Source organism: Stegostoma tigrinum, chromosome 13, assembly GCF_030684315.1.
Source record: "Stegostoma tigrinum isolate sSteTig4 chromosome 13, sSteTig4.hap1, whole genome shotgun sequence".
NCBI classification, from domain to species: domain Eukaryota; kingdom Metazoa; phylum Chordata; class Chondrichthyes; order Orectolobiformes; family Stegostomatidae; genus Stegostoma; species Stegostoma tigrinum.
Window position 1 is genome coordinate 74,181,736 of NC_081366.1, and position 21,407 is coordinate 74,203,142.

Here is a 21,407-nt window from a genome sequence, read left to right on the forward strand (position 1 = left end):
ACAATCTTTTAACTGGATAGATTATATTTGCTCAAATTTAGTCAAACAGCTATTTGGCTACCAGTGCTCATTTCAGTGAGATGCCACCTTCTGTCCCATTGAATTACAATTCACACATTTTTACCACAATATAACATGCACTAAATGCTTCCCATACTTTTCCATCAAAAAAAGCTGTTGGACATTCAATCTGAAAATAATTCGTAGGTTGTATGTCCTCATATGGCACACCTTCAATGATGGCTGATGAAGTAGATTTTACCCCATGCTGCACATGGAGGTGCAAATTCTACAAAAAGTTGCTGCTTTGTTTTGGCATTGGTTGCTAAGCTGCTGTCACCATTTGTCTTCATGGTTACACACCTCAGCACAATAATATGTTGCCCTTTCCCTCATCAGCTAGAGACTCCATGTGGAGTAAGTGACAAAAAATCTCAATGTATGGACTGCAACACAGCTTTGACTTCCTACTGGTCTACTGAAAAATATCAAGGTGATTTGGCTTGGAACATGGAAATATTGACTTTATAGAAATCAGTTAAGTATCTCCATTTCAATCAGAAAGTCACATGACTCAGAATATAAAAAAGGTCACAAAAGACAGGTTGGACATTTCACCTTAAGTTTTATTTAAAAAAGAAAATCACAAGGCTGATAATCGCCAGTGCTATTCACAGTGGGAAATTTGGTTTAAATTTCTCAACTCAATTCACTGGCAGGTGAACTAGCAGGTGCTCCTTTTCCCTCCAATCTTCAACATAATTTACATAAATCAGAATAAAAATCAAGTAAAATCTGAGATTCTTTACTGCCAGAATGCGTCAAGAATTAGGCATTTATGCAGCTTACTATAGGATCCATAAACTCAACTAATTGAATGCATCTGCGCCTTCATCATTTCAGTGCTGCAGCTTGGCAAAGTTTCAGATCAAGATCCTAATCCCATTAAATGACAGTGGTGTCCCACCAACACCCTTCCTTCAATCTGATCACCAGTAACAAACTGAAAAAAGATGTTCAACCATGATGATATTTTCACGTGATTATAGTTGCAGTTTCATTCCATTTATTTTTCCTGTGCCTGCCAAAATCTTTGTCAGTTTAGCATGAAGCGGCAAAATAAGTGCTGGCAGCCATTTTAGAATTGCAACTGCAATCAAAGTATCTCAATCACCACAATGTCAGCTTTACACAGGAAATTACCTAGCGCAGAAAAAGTTCACATCTGCAGGTGCCTTTTGTGAATTCTCTCAAAGCTGAACAGAGAATTTATGGCGAGAACTCAGTGGTAAGTGAGCTTCAATATCCTGTTTAGGATCAAATACTCAATTCAAAACTTATATATTGGAAATTACAATCAAACTTGGCTACAACCAAAAGTTTATTTAATCCACCATAAAGTCTAGCTCTTATTGTATATCAGCAATTACACAAGGTGAATTACATTAGATGAAAGACAACAACATAAGAGACTCAAATGCTGATACTTCTACTTTTTATAAAGAGTAACTATGTATAGAATACTGCAAAAATACAGTATTAGAACGACTATCGTGCAAATCCGCTCAGGAGAAAAACATCTCTTCTTGCTCTGCCACTCCCAAGCTTGTTATGTCCCTCCCAGTTCATTAATCAATTATTGAGGCTTTTTATTGTTTCTCCTCTTTCTTGTCTCCACTTTCTCCACTGTCCGTGCTGCCTGAACTCTCCCGCTCAGATGCCATCTGAAAATCAGCAAAAAGCAGTTCATCAGTGTATGTTTTTCAAGGTTAGGCTCAAAGTTATGAATACAATTAAACTTGACCAGCTATATTAATTCAGTCGGTTTCTTAAGATGAAAGCGTTACTGAACTACTGCTGAATAGTACACTTTCCTAGTTTGTTTGGCTGACGGTCATCTTAATTCTATATACTGATACTTCACCTTCTTATATGCCATCTCAAAAAGTTTCAGTGATGCCTGCTGTAGGTTGGATGCTGCTGCTTTGATGGTTTCACCAGTTTCAGAATCCTTTCGAGCCAACAGTTCCTTCACTTTTGTAACTTCCTCCCTCAATTTGTCACACTGGTGGAACAAAATAAACTCATGTTGACGTAAAAGCATTAGTTGTCAATACTGAAGCTGACTCTTTCAACCCCTAAAAATCAATCATCCATTCATTTATCCAGCAGTTAACATTAAAATCATACCTCCTCTTTTGGAAGCTGATCCTTGAACTCCTCCATTTTGGACTCTGTGTCATGAATAATTCCTTCAGCACTGTTCACTGCTTCAACAGTTTCCTGTGGGGACAGGGAAGAATTCTTAAATCTGGTTTCAGTGAACAAACTTAAAATTTTAAGTAGCGGAAAGTGCTTTAAAAACAGTCATTGCTTTAGTTACCAAAAATATTCACAATATTAAACTATAATTTTAAAAATACAGTAATTAACTTCAACATCATAAGTTTAAGTAGAGCTATTGCCTAGATTCTGAAATTTAAAGTGATCTATAGAATGGAAATTAAACACAAAGAACTCACTTTATAAAAACACAAAAGCCTTGACTTTGTCACATTTTTCAAACCTTTCTTTCCATCCACCCACTAATCCTACAGTTGTCATACCTTCTTCCTCCTGTCTGCTTCAGCATACTTCTCTGCATTTTTAATCATATTCTCAATGTCATCCTTGCTCAGCCCTCCAGAAGACTGGATGACAACTGGAATTGAAAAGAGTTTGACATTTCAAAAAAGAAAAAATTGCAATCAGAAACCACCATTTAGCCAATCAAAATTTGCTTACACAACCTAGCAGGCAATTCAAGTCAACATTCCAATGTATATAGGATCCCCCTTTCTAATATTCTACACTTCACAGAAGTGAGCGAGACAAGATTTAAAATGTTTCACCTCTACATTCCTTGTTAAAGGTTTTTTATAAATTCAAACAACTTAGTAAATGAGTAGAAGCTGAAGTGCTGCTGACTATGTAGTGACTGCATGCACAAATAATGTTTGAGTCAGTACTTACTCTGTTGTTCACGGCCTGTGCCTTTATCCCTTGCAGAAACGTGAACAATGCCATTGGCATCAATATCAAATGTAACTTCAATCTGTGGAACTCCACGTGGAGCTGGGGGCACTCCAACCTAGCAAAAGACATCAATTACCGATCTCACATTCACTGAGTCAAGTTATCTTCTCAATAGCCCTAAAAGCATTTAAAAACTTTTCATATATTTTGGGCAACACAAACAATTCCAATTCCAGGAAGGAAAATTTCAATTGCTCATTTTTTTTTCCTGCAGTTCTGTACAAAACCTCAGTGCAGAAAATTACATCATACATGTCTGACCTTTGTAATTCTAAAACAACACTGGACAATGCTGGAGAAATTTATGTCTGGCAGTATCTTTCAAGATAGGAACTGAGTTAATGTTTCAAGTTAGGTATGACTTCTTCAGAACTGTTCTAAAGAAAAGGCACACTAGACTCAAAACATCAATTTTCTCCCTCCACAAATAGACGATGTCAAACTGCTGAGATTCTCTAGCATTGCTGTGTTTGTTTCAGATTTCCAGCATCCATTGGAATTTCCTTTTATGATTCTAAGATAGGCAGACTTCTGGTAACACTACAATTACAATGAGGGTCACTATACAGTACTTCTTGCAATAAACCCATACCAATTCTTACATGAAAATAAATTTAGAGTCAGCCATAAATCTGCCCCACATTTCAGAGTTTTCAAGAAATATTTTCAAAATACTATGCAAATTGGTGTGAGCCACATGTTCTGACTACAAAGTCGGTACATTTTCATTTAATCATGATATTAAGATATAGATCAACTTCCCAATTAAAAAAGACAATTATGCAGTCTGATGAATTCCAGCAGGACTCACCAGTGTGAACTGTCCTAGAAGCTTGTTGTCAGCTGCCATCTCCCGTTCTCCCTGAAACACTTTGATCTCAACTTGTGTCTGTCCATCTGCAGCCGTAGAAAAGACCTAACATTCATATGAACCAATATATAATTCACCATGTATTTAAACTGGGAGTTTAACATATTAAAGCCGGAGTTTTAAAATATACCTGGCACCAAGTCATGATGTTAGTATAATTATCAAGAATGCCAACTTCAAAAGATATTCAACATTGATGAGTGAACATTCTTCATGTGAAAACCTTGGTAAAATTACTGAACTTTATACCTGGCCTTTCTTTGTTGGAATTGTCGTATTTCTGCTAATAAGTTTGGTGAAAACACCACCCAGGGTCTCGATCCCTAGTGACAGGGGTGTAACATCAAGCAGCAGCACATCTGTGACATCACCAGCAAGCACACCACCTTGAATAGCAGCACCAACAGCTACAGCTTCATCTGGATTCACTGATTTACTCGGGGAACGGCCAAATAGCTCCTGAACAGTTGCCTGGACCTACAGAGGAAGGCAACATCGAACAAGATAAAATCACTGAAAGTAAATTCTTTTACTTAATTCACATGAGACACCAGTTAAAATGTTTGTACAAATTGAGGCAACTATTCCAAGGCCTGCTCCTAAAGTAAAATCTAGAGAAATCATCTAACAGAAGACATTTTAATATTATGGGCTTCACTTGCTTGCAAACCGTTTTTGTTCTGCCAAAACGAAAAGAGACCAAAGCTGCACCGGAACACCCTTAAACCAACCCGAATACCTTAAAAGTCACTTACCTTTGGCATTCTAGTCATTCCACCCACCAGGATGACCTCGCCAATATCACTTTTGCTGACCTCTGCATCCTGCATGGCTTTCTGGCAGGGACTAATGGTCCTCTTAATGAGATCAGCAACTATGTTCTCGAACTGAGAACGAGTGATTTTCATATTCAGATGTTTTGGTCCGGAAGCATCCATTGTTAAGTAAGGAAGGTTGATGTCAGTCTGTTAAAACGTCAAGGAAATAATCAGCATTAGAATAGAGGATACTGCGTTCTCTCAGACTTTCTCCTTGTCGATTACAAGATAGTCAAGTCTATGGGAAGACATGACATACTGGATGCAAGCTTAGCACTGTTACATTTTATTTCAAGGTGTCAAATACAGCAAAGTAGATGTTAGACTACAAGTTACAAATGGAGCCAGTTCAAAGTATTAAGTGATAAAGTAACGGTGAAAAATGGGATACACAAACTGCAAGTATAATCGTTGAAACAGCAATGAACATACTTTCTTAGTTTGCTCTACCCGAGTGGAAAAAAATCCCCCAGCCCCATTTGGGTGGCATTTTACCTTTGCCACAGCAATCAGAGCAAACAATGTTTCTCTAAGACTAATGCACAAGTTTGTGTTATGTAGTTACGTCCACAAGAAACTAACTTGGATACTGTGTAAAACTTAACGTGGGAAAAGCACGCTGAACAGCATCAAATAAATCCAGTTTGAGATTTAAAAATTAATTCAAGCCTTTGGAACTAAACTTCACCCAATTGTTGAGTAAACATTTCCCAAGGGCACAGAAAAAGGATTGAACAAAACCAAAAGAAGCATTTGATGATGCTGCTCTCTGTTAGAAAACTGCATTGATGTAGTTCACTGTTTCCAAGCTAATTCAATCCTTAACACAAGGAAGGTGTGCGCTGTATTCAAATTCTGGTATTGTCCACTCAAAAGTTCTAGCCTCTGCTCTATTTTGCATATAAAGCCCTGTGAATGTGCTCCTAAAATTAGCATTTCACACAATTCACACATGCAAGGGTGAATAATTATCACTCAAATGTATTAAGCCTATAGGTATAAAATTATCCACTTGAGCAACTTCGCATCCTTTAATTTGTCAATTCAAGTCTAACTGTTCAGCAGGCATCTTCAAAGACTTCAACGTGTCATCACACTGAACCACCAACGGCCAACTCATCCTTTATACAGCATATTCTTTGAAAAACAGAATCAAAACAAAAAGAAGAAAAAAGACAACAGCTTTTGTGATGGATGTGTGTGCATAATTATTCCACTAGAAAGTGTTCTGACCTGAAGGGATGAAGACAGCTCACACTTGGCTTTTTCTGCAGCTTCTCTCACTCGCTGGAGCGCCATATTGTCCTTGGTGAGGTCTACTCCAGACTAAAAATTAAACAAAACTTTGAAGAAAGCAGTATTGTGGATAACAAGCCAAATATGAGATTTACCACATCTGAATACTAAACTTTACAAACCTATGAGAAAACTAATCAGCCCAAAAGTACTAACGATAAACAATATTACTAAGCCTTTGTTTACAGGGAGGATGACACACACTTGGGACACCTGCAAAGCAGCAAAAGAGACCAAATGCAAAAGCCTGGCCAGCATTTTTCACACATCGTCAGGCTATGTATCTCGGGCCTGGGGAAGGTGCTGCCAATTTGTTTTGTTTATTCACTCATGGGAAATGGGCACCACAATTTTTTTAACCTATGTGGATATAAGAAAAGAGTGTGATTGAGCCAATGTCATAACAGCTAAATTTGAATCTGCTGCTAATAGAGTTATGGTTAACTGATGGAATGTCGTGTTGTAATTGGCTTATTGTGTTGCTAAGGCTTGAAAACGAAATGTAATTGCATAAAGCTATCAGCAGCTTAATGTTTAAAAATATAAGCCAAACTTAGAATCAATGCAGTTAAACACTTATTCTTGGCAACCAGAATGTAACTGTCATTGCTTCTTAATAAAACTCCTCAAATTTCTTAAATAACCAGTCATCAATAGGTAAAAATAAGACAGTATGCAATACCTAGCTTTAACTGCTTTTGAGGTGGTGAGCTACCTTTTCAAACTGCGGCAGTCCATCTGGCATCAGCACACCCATAAGATTTTAGGGAGTGAGTTCCAGGATTTTGACCCAACCACAGTGAAGTAACAGGAATATATTTTCAAGTCACACTAGCTTGGAGGTCAACTTGTTTGTTGGTAGTGGTCCCACGTATCTGCTGACTTTGTTCCAGGAGATGGTAGTGGTCCGGTGTTTGGAAGCTATAGTCTAAGGAGTCTTATGAATATCTGCAGCACATCTTGTAGATGATATACACTGCTGCTACTGAGGGATGTGAAGGAGAGAATTAATGTTTGTGAATGCGGTACCTATCAAGTGGGCTGCTTTGAGATCATGTTAAGGTGTAAGTGTTTTTGGAACTGCATTCATCCAAACAACTGCAAAGCATTCCATCACAGTGACTTGCGTCTTGTAGACTGTTGTTAGGCTTTGGGGAATCAAGTGGTGCTGCAGGATGCCTAGGCTCAGGCCTGTTTTTGCAGCATCAGTATTTATTTGATTAGTCCAGTTCAGTTATTGGTCAAATGGTAACCCTCAGGACAGTCATAATAAAGTTATTAAAGTAGGCCATTCCCTACTTTGAGACTGCTTTGTCATTCAATACAAACAGGGCTAATCTGACATACCACTTTCCTGCATTTTCCCCATAAACCTCGATTCGCCTAAAATAACTCCAATAAAATAATATCTTTCCTTAAATAAGGGGATTAAAACTGCTCACAGTACTCCAGATGTGGTATTGGGTCCACATATATACCTTGTACAATTGCAATCAGACTTCTCTATTCTTATACTCCAGCCTCCTTGAATTAAGGACCAACAATTCCATTAGCGTTCCTGGTTACCCGCTGCACCTTTGTGCTGGCTTTCTATGTTTCACATGTAAATCCCCCACATCCCTATGTGTTATACACTTAATGGTAAGTGTTGCTGTTGAGTGTTGCTGAACAGAGACCTTGCAGTGCAGGTTCATAGTTCCTTGAAAGTGGTGTCCCAGGTCAACAGTAAAATGAAGGTGGCATTTGGTATGTTTGCCTTTATTGGTCAAGTACTGAGTACAGGAGTTGGGGGGACATGTTGTAGCTGTACAGGACGCTGGTTAGGTCAGTTTTTGGAATACTTCTGGTCTCCCTGCTATAGGAATGATGTTGTGAAACTTGAAATAGCTGAGAAAAGATTTACAAGGATGTTGCCAGGGTTGGAAATTTGAGCTATAGGGACAGGCTGAAGATGCTGGGTTATCTTCCCTGGAGACTGTGGGGTGACCTCATAGATGTTAATAAAATTATGAAGGGCATTGTTAGGGTGAATAGTCAACGTCTTATCCCCAGTGTGGGATAGTCTTAAACTAGAGGGATAGGTTTAAGGCAAGAAGGGAAAGATTTAAATGGGACCTAAGGAACAACTTTATTGCACAGCGGATGGTGCATGTACGGAATAAGTTGCCATTGACAGTGGTGGAGGCTGCTAAATAACATTTAAAAGGAGGGGTAGATGAATAGGAAGGGTTTAAGAGGGATATGGGCCAAATGCTAGCAAATGGGACTAGATTAATTTAGGATATCTGGTTGGCATGGATGGGTCAGACTGAAGAGTCTGTTTCCAGGCTGTACAGCTCCATGACTGTTTAAATACTGTGTATTAGTGTAAAATTCAGCGACATTAATGCTATTGAATGTCAAGAGACAGTAGCTACAGACAATAACATGTACTGCTGTGGTATCAGTAAGATTATTATAACAGCTGTGATACTAATTTTTAGTGAGAAACCAGTCCAAATTATACATCTAAAGACCTAGCTCAATCAATTTATTTTTTTAAATACCAAGGAAATGTCAATACGAACCTCTCTCTTGAATTCCTTAATGATGTACTTGAGTAAGGCCTGGTCAAAGTCCTCTCCTCCCAAGAAGGTATCTCCATTTGTGGATTTTACTTCAAAAACTCCTTTCTGAATTTCCAGTACAGAAATATCAAAGGTACCACCACCCAGATCATAGACAGCAATGCTGTAAGATATCAAACAAGTTCAATGAAACAGAAACTTCAACACTACATTCAGTTCTTATGAGTTTATTATAAGCAAATCAACAGGTAATTTGAGAGCTTCACTTTAGCTATTATATTTTTAAACAAGGACTTACTTTAACTTACAATACTTCAGTCATTGATTATAAAACAGGATCAGCGGTTCTAACACAAATTGTCTGACCTGTATCTGAATGCCAATTACCCAAACATTGTGTGTACCTGGATATTCTTACCTAGCAAAAGAATATCCAGCCAAGTTTAGAAAGTTTAATTGACAGGACATCTACAGCTTTTTGAATGAGTTGCAAATTTCCAATATTCTGTGTAGAAAAAGAAATTTCCTATTTTACTCCTGTAAGTTCTAAAACATCCCTATTTGCATAGAATCAGAAGAGTTAGCGCAATAAATCAATGGACGACCACACAAGCTGGCACCTACTCCAATAAATATATCCTGCTTATCTTTTCTCCTTCATATACATATTTAGTTTCTCTTCAAATGCACTGGTACCATTTACTTTAACAAATATTCCCCCTAGATTGTGTATGGCTGTGCAGTCACACATGTGCATGTGTGCGCACACGCGCATCAATGCATGGCCACACAAAGAAATCCCCAGGTACCAGACACTGACACAGTCTGTTTTGATCATTAGCATATGAAAGTCAGGCCAATAGCAGTGTAAAGAAGTTTCCTGTAACGTTTTATTCCATTAGTAGACAACTGATATTTATGGCCCATTATTTCAGACCAACATAAAGTCAAATTATCTTTTCTTCATTTACAAGTTCATCATTTTTATGAAGACCCATCAGCTGACATGTCAGCTCTTCTCCTTTGACAGTAAAGTATCCTATCCTGACAGTTATACAGGTGAAGTTAAAGCAAATGTCTCATTTGGGATACCCCACCACAGGAAATGATTCTGTATTTAGCTTCATCATTTTGAAGACTTCAGACCATCTCTCAACCTTCAAAATGCAAGGCAACATCACCAAAACTTAATGCTTCAAGCCCTGGTAGCAATCTGGCTAAGCCGCACTGCACCCCTTTCCAAAGCCATTCGCTTTTCCAGAAACTAAATGCCCAATCCGACTGGAGTGCCATGCAACTGAAATAAAGTGCCCCGCTATCAAATCTGAATCTCCCATACTAAAAAGGTAGAGCTGTATTTACTTCAAGTATCATCATTAGTTTTTGAATGGTGTACAAGGACATCTACATCCTGTTCCTCCACAACTCTAGGCACGTAGCATTCAGAAAATATACAGTTCCAACTCTCATTCAGAGAGAGCCTTTATTCACAATGAACTCCAATGGTTATCCACTCAGGCTATATTTCTCTGCAATTTAACGTTACCTTCAATCTTCGGTTTTATGACTTTCTGCAGCTAAACCTTTAATCTGTATTGATAAACAGAAACCCCACAGAAATCAGGGAAGACATCCCATTTGTCATTTCGACCAATTACCATCTTCTATAAAGGTTACCTCCAATTCCACATATTCTCAATTTTGCCAGTTAATCAGAGGATTACTGCAGTATTTTGTACAAATTTTGACAAATAACAGACCTTCCTCTAATGCTTTTAACTTCATGTAACAACAACAGATTAGCCAGAAACTACCTGACCTTCATAAATCTGTAATGACCCATTTGCTGAAATTTATATTATACCAAACCACGTACCATCTACATGGTACATCCACCCCTTAAATTATAGATAACACTAAATTTATCTATCCAAAAACACAAGGAGCTTGAAGGCTCATGTTGTACAAGCAGAGAAGCTACTGGTCCATAAATTAAAATTTAAAACACGTTACGATTTTTCTAAAAATTAGGGTGTAGATTTATTCCTTTTAATTGGTGAGGATCACAAAGACCACATAATCACAAACAGGCTAACATTTTGCCTGCTGTTTAATCCACTGCATCACCACTGGTCACTGGGACTATCCTTCAGACGTGCAAAATCACTACAAAATGGCATTCAGAAATGGCTTAATCACAGGGTTTCAAAGCTCTCTGGTGACCCATGTTCTATCACTCTACACAGGACAGGCAAACATTCTGCATGATATACAGAACATACAAAGCCTCTTCTCCATAAGCTTTCTTATCACAGTACCATGTTGTGGGAAATCAAGGGAGTGGCTATAGCAGTACAACAGTGCAAGCTAATTTCCTACTTTGAAAGTGATAGCAAAGGGAAGAAAAAGTAATGCTTCTGAACAAAGCCTAACTGCGACTTGTTATTGTTTTCTACTGATAGTGAAGTCTGCACTAGTAACCAGCAGTTTGGACATGACGTTGATATGTGCAACTGGATACCATGATGGACTAATAGACAGCAAGAAATGAATGCTGTGCAGTCAACATATAGCTCACCCCGAAAGACTCCAGTACAACTGCAGGAGACAAATGGCAATGAAAAGAAAAATGGCAGTCCTTTTCCCTTCAAAAAGGAGACAAATTTGTTTACAAATTACAAGTTTTACTCTTTACGTACACTTTGTCTTCGGATTTATCTAATCCATAAGCAAGAGCAGCTGCTGTGGGCTCATTGATGACTCGCAGAACGTTTAACCCAGAGATCTGTCCGGCATCTTTCGTAGCCTAGATAAGACACAGTGTCATAATTATCGAAGGCGTAAATAAATGTATCCATTTTTGTCTCAGCAAGTAAAACACTATGGTATAAATTGGAATATTGTGAACATACAGCTACCAGCATTTTCTACCACAATTAAAGCACATGACCTTGAAACTTGGAAATTTCAATCTCCTTTCATCTTTGTATAAGATCTCCATTGTTTAACCGTCAACATTTGGTGTAATACTGAGGACATGTAGAACTAAAATGCATTTACGATGTAATAAAGCAGAGCACAGTCTCAAAAGACAGCTTATTTCACTTATGAAGCCAAAGTGCTATGTGATTTCTTAGCAACGATGAACGTGCAAACAGTAAATTCAAAAACAATTAAACTAACTTAAAAATCTTTTGTTTTTACCTGTCTTTGCGAGTCATTGAAATATGCAGGCACTGTAATAACAGCATTCTTTGCCGTCTGTCCCAAGTAACTCTCTATAAGCAGAAAGTTAACATCAGAATCTTTCAATGTAACTTAATCCATATTTGTTTAAATGATATTGTAAAGCAAAAATGCTACCTCAGGACAGATTTCTACTGTTGTCCAAGAATGCCTGAGGAAACTGATCCAAGATTAGTCGGTATTCAGTAGATAACATCGTTGTTTACACAAACTACTCAAATCTATTGACCATACTGAAATGTGAAAACCTTAACTAAGTTGAAACAGACACAAAACTTCTGACTCTTTACCAAATGCAAGGTTTTAAACTTGAACAGGTTCAAAGCTTGGCCTTTATTGTTCCCACCTGCTGTTTCCTTCATCTTCATCAGGACAAAAGCCCCCACTTGGCTCGGAGAGTACATCTTCCCATGAGCTTCCACCCAAGCATCACCGTTAGAGGCACGCACAATTTTATACGGCACATTTTTTCTACAAATAATTTGTAAATAGAAATTATTTACTGTTGTCACAGAATCAAAATATTAACCTTAAGGTTATAAGAAAGAATTTTGTCAAAAAAAGTTAAACTTACATATCTTTCTGCACTTCACGGTCATCAAAACGTCGCCCAATCAATCGTTTTGTGGCATATAATGTGTTCTTAGGGTTGGTTACAGATTGTCTTTTGGCCGGCATCCCAACCAAACGTTCACCATCAGCTGTAAAAGCAACTACTGAGGGAGTTGTTCTGGCACCTTCTGAATTTTCAAGAACCTGGAACATAGCACAAAATATCTCAGCATTTAAACAACAGGAACACACAGTAATTGGGTCCTATAAGGAAAGCTGTGCACAAAAATAAAACTATTCCTATTCAGACTGGACTCTCAAAATGCCACGACAATACATCAGTGACTTGTGCCAATGAGCATAAGCATTCAGAATTTTCTGTGTGGTGCAGTCTTAACTAACTGATTAAGCTTAGGTCAGGATATTTAACAGAAAAACCATCAAGACAAATTCTAGTCCAATAATGGATACAAAAGTTTATCACACTCCCGAGACATCCACTCAAGAACCAATTACAATTCATTAGCTGACGGAACTTTTCATAGTCGTAGCCTTAATACAAGACTTATTTATCAGCAATACAAAGGATTACTGCTTCTCTGAGCATCAATTTTTCAACCAATGGTTCAATTTCTGGAGTTAAAGAGCTTAAACTATCCCAAAGAGTATAATGGGGTATTCAAAATTAAACATGAAATGCAAGATTCAGAGAAATGAAGTGTAGATCAAAGAGAAGGTATTACATTATCACATTATATTTGATGTCAGTGATGAATGCATTGGTAGCAGAATTTTACAGTTGTGCAGTATTAGAGTTGGGGAATAGCCTGCAAATTGCTCAAACGTTTCAGGATCACGCCAAATGTCAGAACAATCTTCACTAGAGCAGAGAGGACTGAAGTAAGATTTAATAACTTAAAAGTAATGGATATTTTTGAACTGCATAAATAAGGCAAGATGCCCCCGTAGGAAGAATTGATGACAACAGATTATTGATTTATACCATCAGCATGGATATTTCTGCAGTGCTTATGAAGGATGCAATGTTTTGATGTCTGGAATTGCAGAGGCTATTACCACCAACTTCCCTAAATGATGCATTCTGGAAATTAAAGGGCATTTCTACCACATCCTTCACTCCAGATTCCAACCTCTTGCTTCTTATTCAATCTATAGCATTTGACAAGGTATCTCACAAAAGGGTAAGTTATAAGAGCCCGTGGTGTTGGTGTAGATAGAGAATTGGTTTATGAGCAGGAAACAGTGGGGATAAGGCGGTTCTTTCTCAGAACGGAGATCTGTCTTTACCAGTGGAGTTCTATGGGCATCAGTACCAAGACTGCAACTGTTTACAAAATATATTTAATGACTTGGAGGAAGGAGTGAATCTACCATAGCCAAATTGCCAGACAACAAAGACAGGCAGAAAGATAGACTGTGGGAAGGATACAAAAAAATTTAAGGATTTTGATAATTTAAGTGGCAAATGCAGTACAATGTGGTAAAACACAAAACTATCCATTTTGGAAGGGAGAACAAAACAACAGTATTATTTAGAATGGAGAAGAACTCCTAAAATTTGCAAATTAAAGAGATGTGGGGGTATTTGTGCATGAAACACAAAAGTAGTACACAGGCACAACAGTAATCAGGAGTGCTGATGGAATGTTGGCCCTTATGTTATAGATTTGGGGTGTAACAGTAGGATGTCTTACTGCAACTGTACAACATGGTGGTGAGACCACATCTTAAGTACCGTGGACAGTTTGGATCCCCTTTCTTAAGGAAAGATATAATTTGATCGGAGGCAGTTGAGAGAATGCTCAGGAGGATGATCACTAGTTATGGACTCATGAACAAAGGCAAAACTGGTTGAAACTACACTCATATGAAACTATACTTGATGATGGGACAGTGTAGGGGGAGGGGCTTAGATTAGTTCACAGGTCGGCACAACATCGAGGGCTGAAGGGCCTGTTCTGTGCTGTATTATTCTATGTTCTATGTTCATTGAAATCAAGCCTTAAAGGGAAAACACAGGAAACTAGAAGTGAGGAATGTTGAATCAATCATGAGTCTGCTAAATGGCAAAGCAGTCTCAAGTGGCCGTACAACCTACTATTGATCCTATTTCTTTGAGTCTTATAGCTCAATGACACAATTGATTCCGATTTCGTCAACACTCAGTTCCGCTTCACCAACTCATCCTGTCTATGAAACCTCCAACATACTGTATTGGAAAAGATTCAGAAATGCTCAGCTGGTACATCAGAATCTGTACAGACAGAACCTGTCAATATTTTCAGAATGCTGAAGAGTATTTCAGTACTTCACCGCTGAAGACCGATGAGTTGCGATAACCTACCTTTGCTTGTTTGCCCTCCATTACTGCAACACAGGAATTGGTTGTCCCCAGATCAATTCCAATAACAGCACCTTTAATAGCTTCAGACCTGAAAAACATCAAGGTACAAATATGGACCCACACTTTCAGTTCTTTCATGGTTATAACCCTCAAGCAAAATGTAACATTTATTCTAAACAAGAGCTTGAAAGAGTCAGCACACTGATATTTAGTTATGAATGAGAACTGACCCTGCATAATTCCATCCTGACATCATCTGCTGTCACATAACATTGTTATGTGTCTTATTTTGGCAAAGCTCTAGGTCATATAGTCATCATGCTACTGAACAGATGATTCAAAGAATGAAAATTCAAATTCCAGTACTGCTTTTGACTACACCTGCACTTACTGGAATCTATATGCAATAAACAGATCCCTTTTTTTTGTAAAAAGGAAATGAACACACATTACAGATAATGGGAACTGCAGATGCTGGAGAATCTGAGATAACAAAGTGTGCAGCTGGATGAACTCAGCAGGCCTGGGCTCCTAAGATGCTGCTTGGCCTGCTGTGTTCATCCAGCTCCACAAATTGTTATCATGAGCACACATTACACCTGATTCTACACAATAAAACATGCGAAAGCCATTTGGTTCACTGCACTTGCCAAATATTTAGTACATGTTCTAAATATGGTGCTCCTCTAATTGGCATTGTTGCATACTGTCCTGAAAAGCACAAAACAAAATGCTTTGGTAAAATGTATCTTTTTAAAGCAAACCTCAAGCTGTGAAAGTGTTAACTGACTTTTGTTTTTAAAAAAGGTATGAAAATTACAAGTTGGTTATCATTAAAATGACCACGAAGCTATAACGTTGCTGAAAACTCGCACGGGCTCAAATATGCAGCTGGGAAGAACCTAGGATAGATTTCTAGTGAAGGAAAAAAGATTTAAAGTGGACTTGGTGGGCAAATTTTCCCATACAAAAGGTACTGCATGATACGGAATGAGCTGCCAGTGGAAATGGTGGCGTCTCAGAGGCAGATGTTCAACACTGAAACAAATCCTTCGATCCAACTCCTCCATGACAACCAGATGTCCAAATTTAATCTGGTCCCACATCCCACCAAGCTCCTCCAATTCATGTACCCATCCTTTTAATTGTTATAACTGTACCAGTTTCCACCACTTCCTCAGGCAACTCATTCCATTCATGCACCACTGTGTGGAAAAAGTTGTTTCTTAGGTCCCATTTAAATCTTTCCTTTCTCATCTTCAACTTATCTCCTCTAGTTTTGGACTCCTCAAACTGAGGAAAAGACCTGACTATTCACCATAACAATGCCCGTTATGATTTTACAAACTTCTATGAGGCCACCTCACAGCCTCTGACGCTCCAGGGAAAATAGCCCCAGCCTCTTCAGCCTCTCCCTATAGCTCAAATCCTCTAACCCAGCCAACATCCTACCATGCGGAACCTTGTCAAATGCCTTTTTGAAGCTAGTAAACACAATGTTCATACCTCGACCTTCAATCTTCCTTGTCACTTCTTCAAAAAGCTCAATCAAGTTAGTGAGACACGATTTCCCATGCAGTTATGTTGACATCCCTAATCAGTCCATGCCTTTCTAAATACTCGTAAATCCTGTCCTTCAGAATCTGCTTAAACAACTTACCCACCACTGGCATCACGCTAACTGGTCTATTGTTCCTTAGCTTTTCCTTACCACCACCTGAAATAATGGCACCACATTAGTCAACTTCCAGTCTTCTGGACCACACTGGTGGGTTCTGATGCTGAGATATTTGTATCAACAGTCCCAGCAATCACTTCCCTAGCTTCCCACAAAGTTCTAGGGTACATCTGATCACATGCCAGAGTTTTATCCATTTTCATGTGTTTTAAGATGTCCAGCACCACCATCTTCACTGTAATATGGGCATTTTTCAAGATATCATTATTTATTTCCCCAAGTTCTCTGGCTTCCAAAGTACATACTAATATGAAATACTCAAGTGTATCTCAACCTTCCCCTGCAGTTCCACACCTGGTGGCCTTACTGATCTTTAAGGGGCCCTATTCTCTCCCTAGTTACTTTCTTCCCCTTAACGTATTTGCAGAATCTCTTTGGATTCTCCTTAACTACATTTTTCAAAGCTATCTCATGCCCCCTTTTCGCTCTCCAGATTTCCCTCAAGTATACACAAACTGCCCTTATATTCTTGTGGGAATACTCCTCCAGTGACACCCAAGTCACTTGCCCTGCCTCACTTCCCAAGAGATCAAATTTTGCTCCTTCTCCTGTAGGTACATGACCATATTGAATAAAAATATTTTCTTGTGCACACAAATTCCACCATCCAAGTCCTTAACACTGTGGCAGCCCCAGTCTAAAATCCTCTACCATTACAACCTTATTATTCTTAGAGATAATTGAGGTCTCCTTACAAATTTGCTTCTCAACTTCCTGCTGACTATTAGATTGTCTATAATACAATGTCAATAAGGTGATCATCACTTTCTTATTTCTCAGTTCCACCCAAATAAATTCACCGGACATACTCCCTGGAATTGTAAGTGCATCTATAATGTTAGCTCTAACAAAAAACACCACTCCCCTTCCTGTCATGTCCACTCTTTCTTACCTTACTATAGCATCAATACCCTGGAACATTAAGCTGGCAGAACTGCTCATCCCTGCAAAAGCTCTGATATCCAAGTCCCATGTTCCAAACCTGAGCTGATCTGCCTCTTGCATTGAAATAAGTGGTTTAATTTATCAGTCCTGCCTCGTTCTCTACCTTGTTCCTGCCTGCCTTGACTGTTTGTTTGATTTACTCCTGCTTTCATGTGCACTAGCCTCAGACAGGGTACTATCTGAACATTTAAAAAGCATCTGGATGGGTATATGAATATGAAAAGCTTGAAGAGATATGGGCCAAATGGGACTTTTTTTTTTAAAAGTTCATTCATGGGATGAGGACATCACTGGATAGACAGCATTTATTCCCCAGAGGGCGTTAAAAGCCAACCACATTGCTGTAGATGTGGAGTCACATGTAGGCCAGACCAGGTCAGGATGGCAGTTTCCTTCTCTAAAAGGAGAACAGTGAAACAGATGGTTTCCCCCCCCAAACAATCGACAATGGATTCACAGTCATCATTAGATTCTTCATTTCACATATTTACTGAATTCAAATTCCACCAGCTGCCGTGGCGGTATTCTAACCCGGATCCCCAGAACATAATCTGGGTCTCTGGATGAACAGTCCAGCAATAATACCACTAGGCCATCGCCTACCCCAAATAAGGATATCTGGTTGATGTGGACATATTGGACCAAACGTGTTTGCTTCCGTGCTATATGGCTATCTCGAAGAGTGATTAAAACCAGTAAGATTTTTTTAAAAATATAATGCTGCAAAAATTCAATGACGACACACCCATGGTCACACAAAGGCAGATCGCAAAGTCATAAACACAAGGCACTGGCACCAAACACCAGAATGGGAGACACATTACTCTCCTCGCAGTAATCCAAAAATTTGACAGGTTCAGCTCTTCAGAAGCTTTATCAATCTAAAGTGGGCTTTAAGCATCCTTTCCATGTCTTCCACACCTACAAAACATTTAAAATTTCCAACTCACTTAGAACACAAATCAGAGTCATTACAACATGGAAACACATCCATCAGTCCGAGTAGTCCACGTCAACCATATTCCCAAACTAAACTAGTCCCACCGCAGGCAGTTAACCCATATCCCTCCAAACATTTCCTTTTCATGAATTTATCCAAATGTCTTTTAAATGTTGTAACTGTACTTGTATCAAGCACTTCCTCTGGAAAGTCATTCTGCACAAAAACCACTCTGTAACCAAGTTGCCCTTCATGCCCTTTTCAAATCTTTCAACTCTCACCTTAAAAATACTCCCGTGGCCTAGTTTTGAATGCCCCCATCCTAGAGAAAAGACCATCGTCATTCACCTTATATGCTCCACACAATAAGGTCACTCTACAACCTCCTACAGTCCAGTGAAAAAGTCAGTCTTTCTTGTCTATTTCAAACACTCCATTTTCGGCTATATCCTGGTAAACCTTTTCTGAACCCTCTGCAATTTAATAACATCTTCCAAATAGGCATATAGTACTCCTGAAGAGGCCTGCCAACATCCTGTACAGCAACAACCTGACGGCCCAACTCTTAAAGTCAGAGGTCTGAACGATGAAGGCAAGCATGCTAAATACCTTCTTAACCACACTGTCTATCTGACACAAATGTCAAAGAATTATGTACCTGAACCCAGAGGGTCTCTGTTCTGCAAAACTACCCATTAATTGTACAAATTCTGTCCTTGTTTACATTGCAAAACTGCAATCCCTCATATTTACCAAAATAAAACTCCATCTGCTACTCCTCAGTCCTTGAAGGAGACATCAGCATTTTGAAACCAACAAACAGATGACTATGATTCAAGGCTACAAGTCTTTAAGCAAAGAAGCTGAACCATGAGAGGGATACTGTGCATTTATGACTGCTAACCTCAGAATCTTGACGTGACAGATTTGATTCACTGATTATGTACAACATAAAATTATGTGTTATTATAATAATAAGCTCATACTAATATTGATAGTTACTGGCAGGCAGGAACAAGATAAATTACATTACTGAGTACCCAATTAAAAACTCACGCATAATTGCGCCTTGCCAATGATCGAAGTACATCCTGGCTCAATCCGTTCCAATGGCCCTAAAAAAGAAATTTTAGCATTAACACTTCTTAATAATTTGCCCTTTCACTTCTGACTGCAGAGACCAATTAAGCCTTTCCTATAAGGAAGGGCTGTTGAGCAACACCAAACTGCACCATAGTTGCAAAAGAAATGCTAAGGTGAAACTAATAAATTCCCCCACGATATTTGCTAATGACAAAAACTTAAGTCTGCAGTTTATCCCAATTCTAACATCTCCCTCTAAGAATCAAGTCACTCTTCAAAAAACACAAGCGGCAGAAAGGTATGGTGTGGCTCACTATGTCATAGAGAAGAGGTTGAGAGAGTGCAACAGTCACAAGTGATGGCACTTGTCACTTTAAGGCTGTTTAAGGATAACTAACGTTAAATGTATATTCCTGAGATTCTGTATTTGAATAGTTAGTTGAGAGTCATCACTTCAAATCAGATTAAACTTAATCCTAGCTTTCAGAAGTGAATGGACACCATTCTAATGCATCAAGGTCATTGCATCAGATACAAAAACAGATTGCTGGAAAAGCTCAACAGGTCTGACAGCATCCATGGGGAGAAACCAGAGTCAACATTTCAGATCAAATGATCCTTCCTCAAGAGTGCGGCATCAGATTATGGCCGATTCCCACTCTCCTGCTTGGAGTATCTTCATGATTTCAAACACACACGCATTGCCTAAAACTAATACTTTTTGCGTGTTCTGGATCTCCTGTCAAATTACCAATCTTCTACATTCAAGTGAACAAACACCAAATTTGTCCAATCTCTGCTCACAACGTGACCCTCGTGGTTTGAATGATTTTCTTTCGGGTCGGGGTTGGGGGGAGGTGCGGTGGTGAAGGAGGGGGATCGCTCGGACCTAAGCCAGGCGCCAGGACCCATGGAGCCGAGGAAGGGTCACCGGACCCGGAACGTTAACTCTTGACGCTTTCTTCACAGACGCTGCCGAGCTTTTCCAGCAATTTCTGATTTTTTTTCGTCCACGGAGCTGAAATCTCGCTCTTGTTGGGGCTCCGTGTGCGAAAGTGAAACCGTCGGGAAACGAGGAGCTGGACCCAGAAAGGCCGGGGGGGGGGGGGGGGGGGGGGGGGGGGGGGGGGGAGATGGGAAAGAGAGGAGCTGTGTCGCGTCTCCGGGATTCAGAAAACGGCCAGGGCGGGAGGAGCGTGTTGAAGGTCAGGGCCGTATCCGGGAGAAGGGGAGAAAAAAGAGAGAGAGAGACACAGAGAGAAAAGGAGATAGAAAGAGCGGAGTGGGGCTGGGAACGGGGCGCCTGGGAGCGAGAGGCCTAGGCCCGGCTTCAGACCCGAGGCCTCGGCATCCTCCTCCCTGCCCGCCCCACGCCGCGCCCCAACATGCCTCCTCCAGCGAGTCCCACACTCCCCTCCCCCGGCACCTTTCCCTTTCGCCCAATTCCCCTTTCGCTTACCGCGCCAGCGGCGACGGCCGCCAGGCGCCGAGAGGCCGAGCGCACCAGGTACAACATGGCGGTGGTTGCTAGGGTTGTCCGTGCGGAATGAGGGTCCGGGCGGCTCCGGAGTGGGCAAGAGGAGAAGAAGAAGCAGAAGCAGCAGCAGCGACGCGAAGGCGGGTCCGCTCGGGAATCGGCTCCGGGGTGTCCGCGGGCTCGCGCTGCAAGCAAGGCTCTGGGCAGGCGCGACCGCTCGAGCAGCTTCTGGAAGATTCCGGCGGCCCCACGTGCTCACTTGCTGCCGTCAGGGGCGGTGAGAGGAAGGACCGGCCTCCCGTCCCCGCCCCCTCCCATCAGGCTCTCACCGGCACCGTGCCTGAGCAGGGAGCGTGATACCTCAAGGCTTCACCTCGTCCCCTCTCGGGATCGCACACGAAGCGGGCCTCGGGCGGACGCAGCGGTTCGGGACT

General features: G+C 40.0%; 1 protein-coding gene across 1 annotated transcript; it reads right to left on the minus strand.

Annotated features, from left to right (window-relative positions):
• Positions 1 to 605: 605 nt before the first annotated feature.
• On the minus strand, positions 606 to 21,253 carry hspa9 (heat shock protein 9). The gene is made up of 17 exons (XM_048543506.2): positions 20,956 to 21,253; positions 19,470 to 19,528; positions 14,791 to 14,878; positions 12,448 to 12,629; positions 12,220 to 12,344; positions 11,832 to 11,905; positions 11,327 to 11,433; positions 8,628 to 8,790; positions 5,998 to 6,090; positions 4,702 to 4,911; positions 4,196 to 4,423; positions 3,887 to 3,991; positions 3,013 to 3,130; positions 2,607 to 2,701; positions 2,191 to 2,283; positions 1,925 to 2,065; positions 606 to 1,724 (listed from the first exon to the last, which is right to left on the minus strand). Exons 1-17 carry the CDS (start codon positions 21,010 to 21,012, stop codon positions 1,650 to 1,652), a joined length of 2,013 nt encoding a protein of 670 aa, XP_048399463.1. The 5' UTR covers positions 21,013 to 21,253; the 3' UTR covers positions 606 to 1,649.
• Positions 21,254 to 21,407: the final 154 nt, after the last annotated feature.

Bases quoted from the DNA above. Each gene is read 5' to 3' on its own strand.
- hspa9 (XM_048543506.2), bottom strand. From the start codon at position 21,012: ATGTTGTACCTGGTGCGCTCGGCCTCTCGGCGCCTGGCGGCCGTCGCC. The intron at 6,091-8,627 runs GTTCGTATTGAC...TTTAATTTTTAG, and splicing joins TTAAGGAATTCAAGAGAGAG to TCTGGAGTAGACCTCACCAA. The intron at 3,131-3,886 runs GTGAGTCCTGCT...GTCTTTTGCTAG, and splicing joins TTCTAGGACAGTTCACACTG to GTTGGAGTGCCCCCAGCTCC.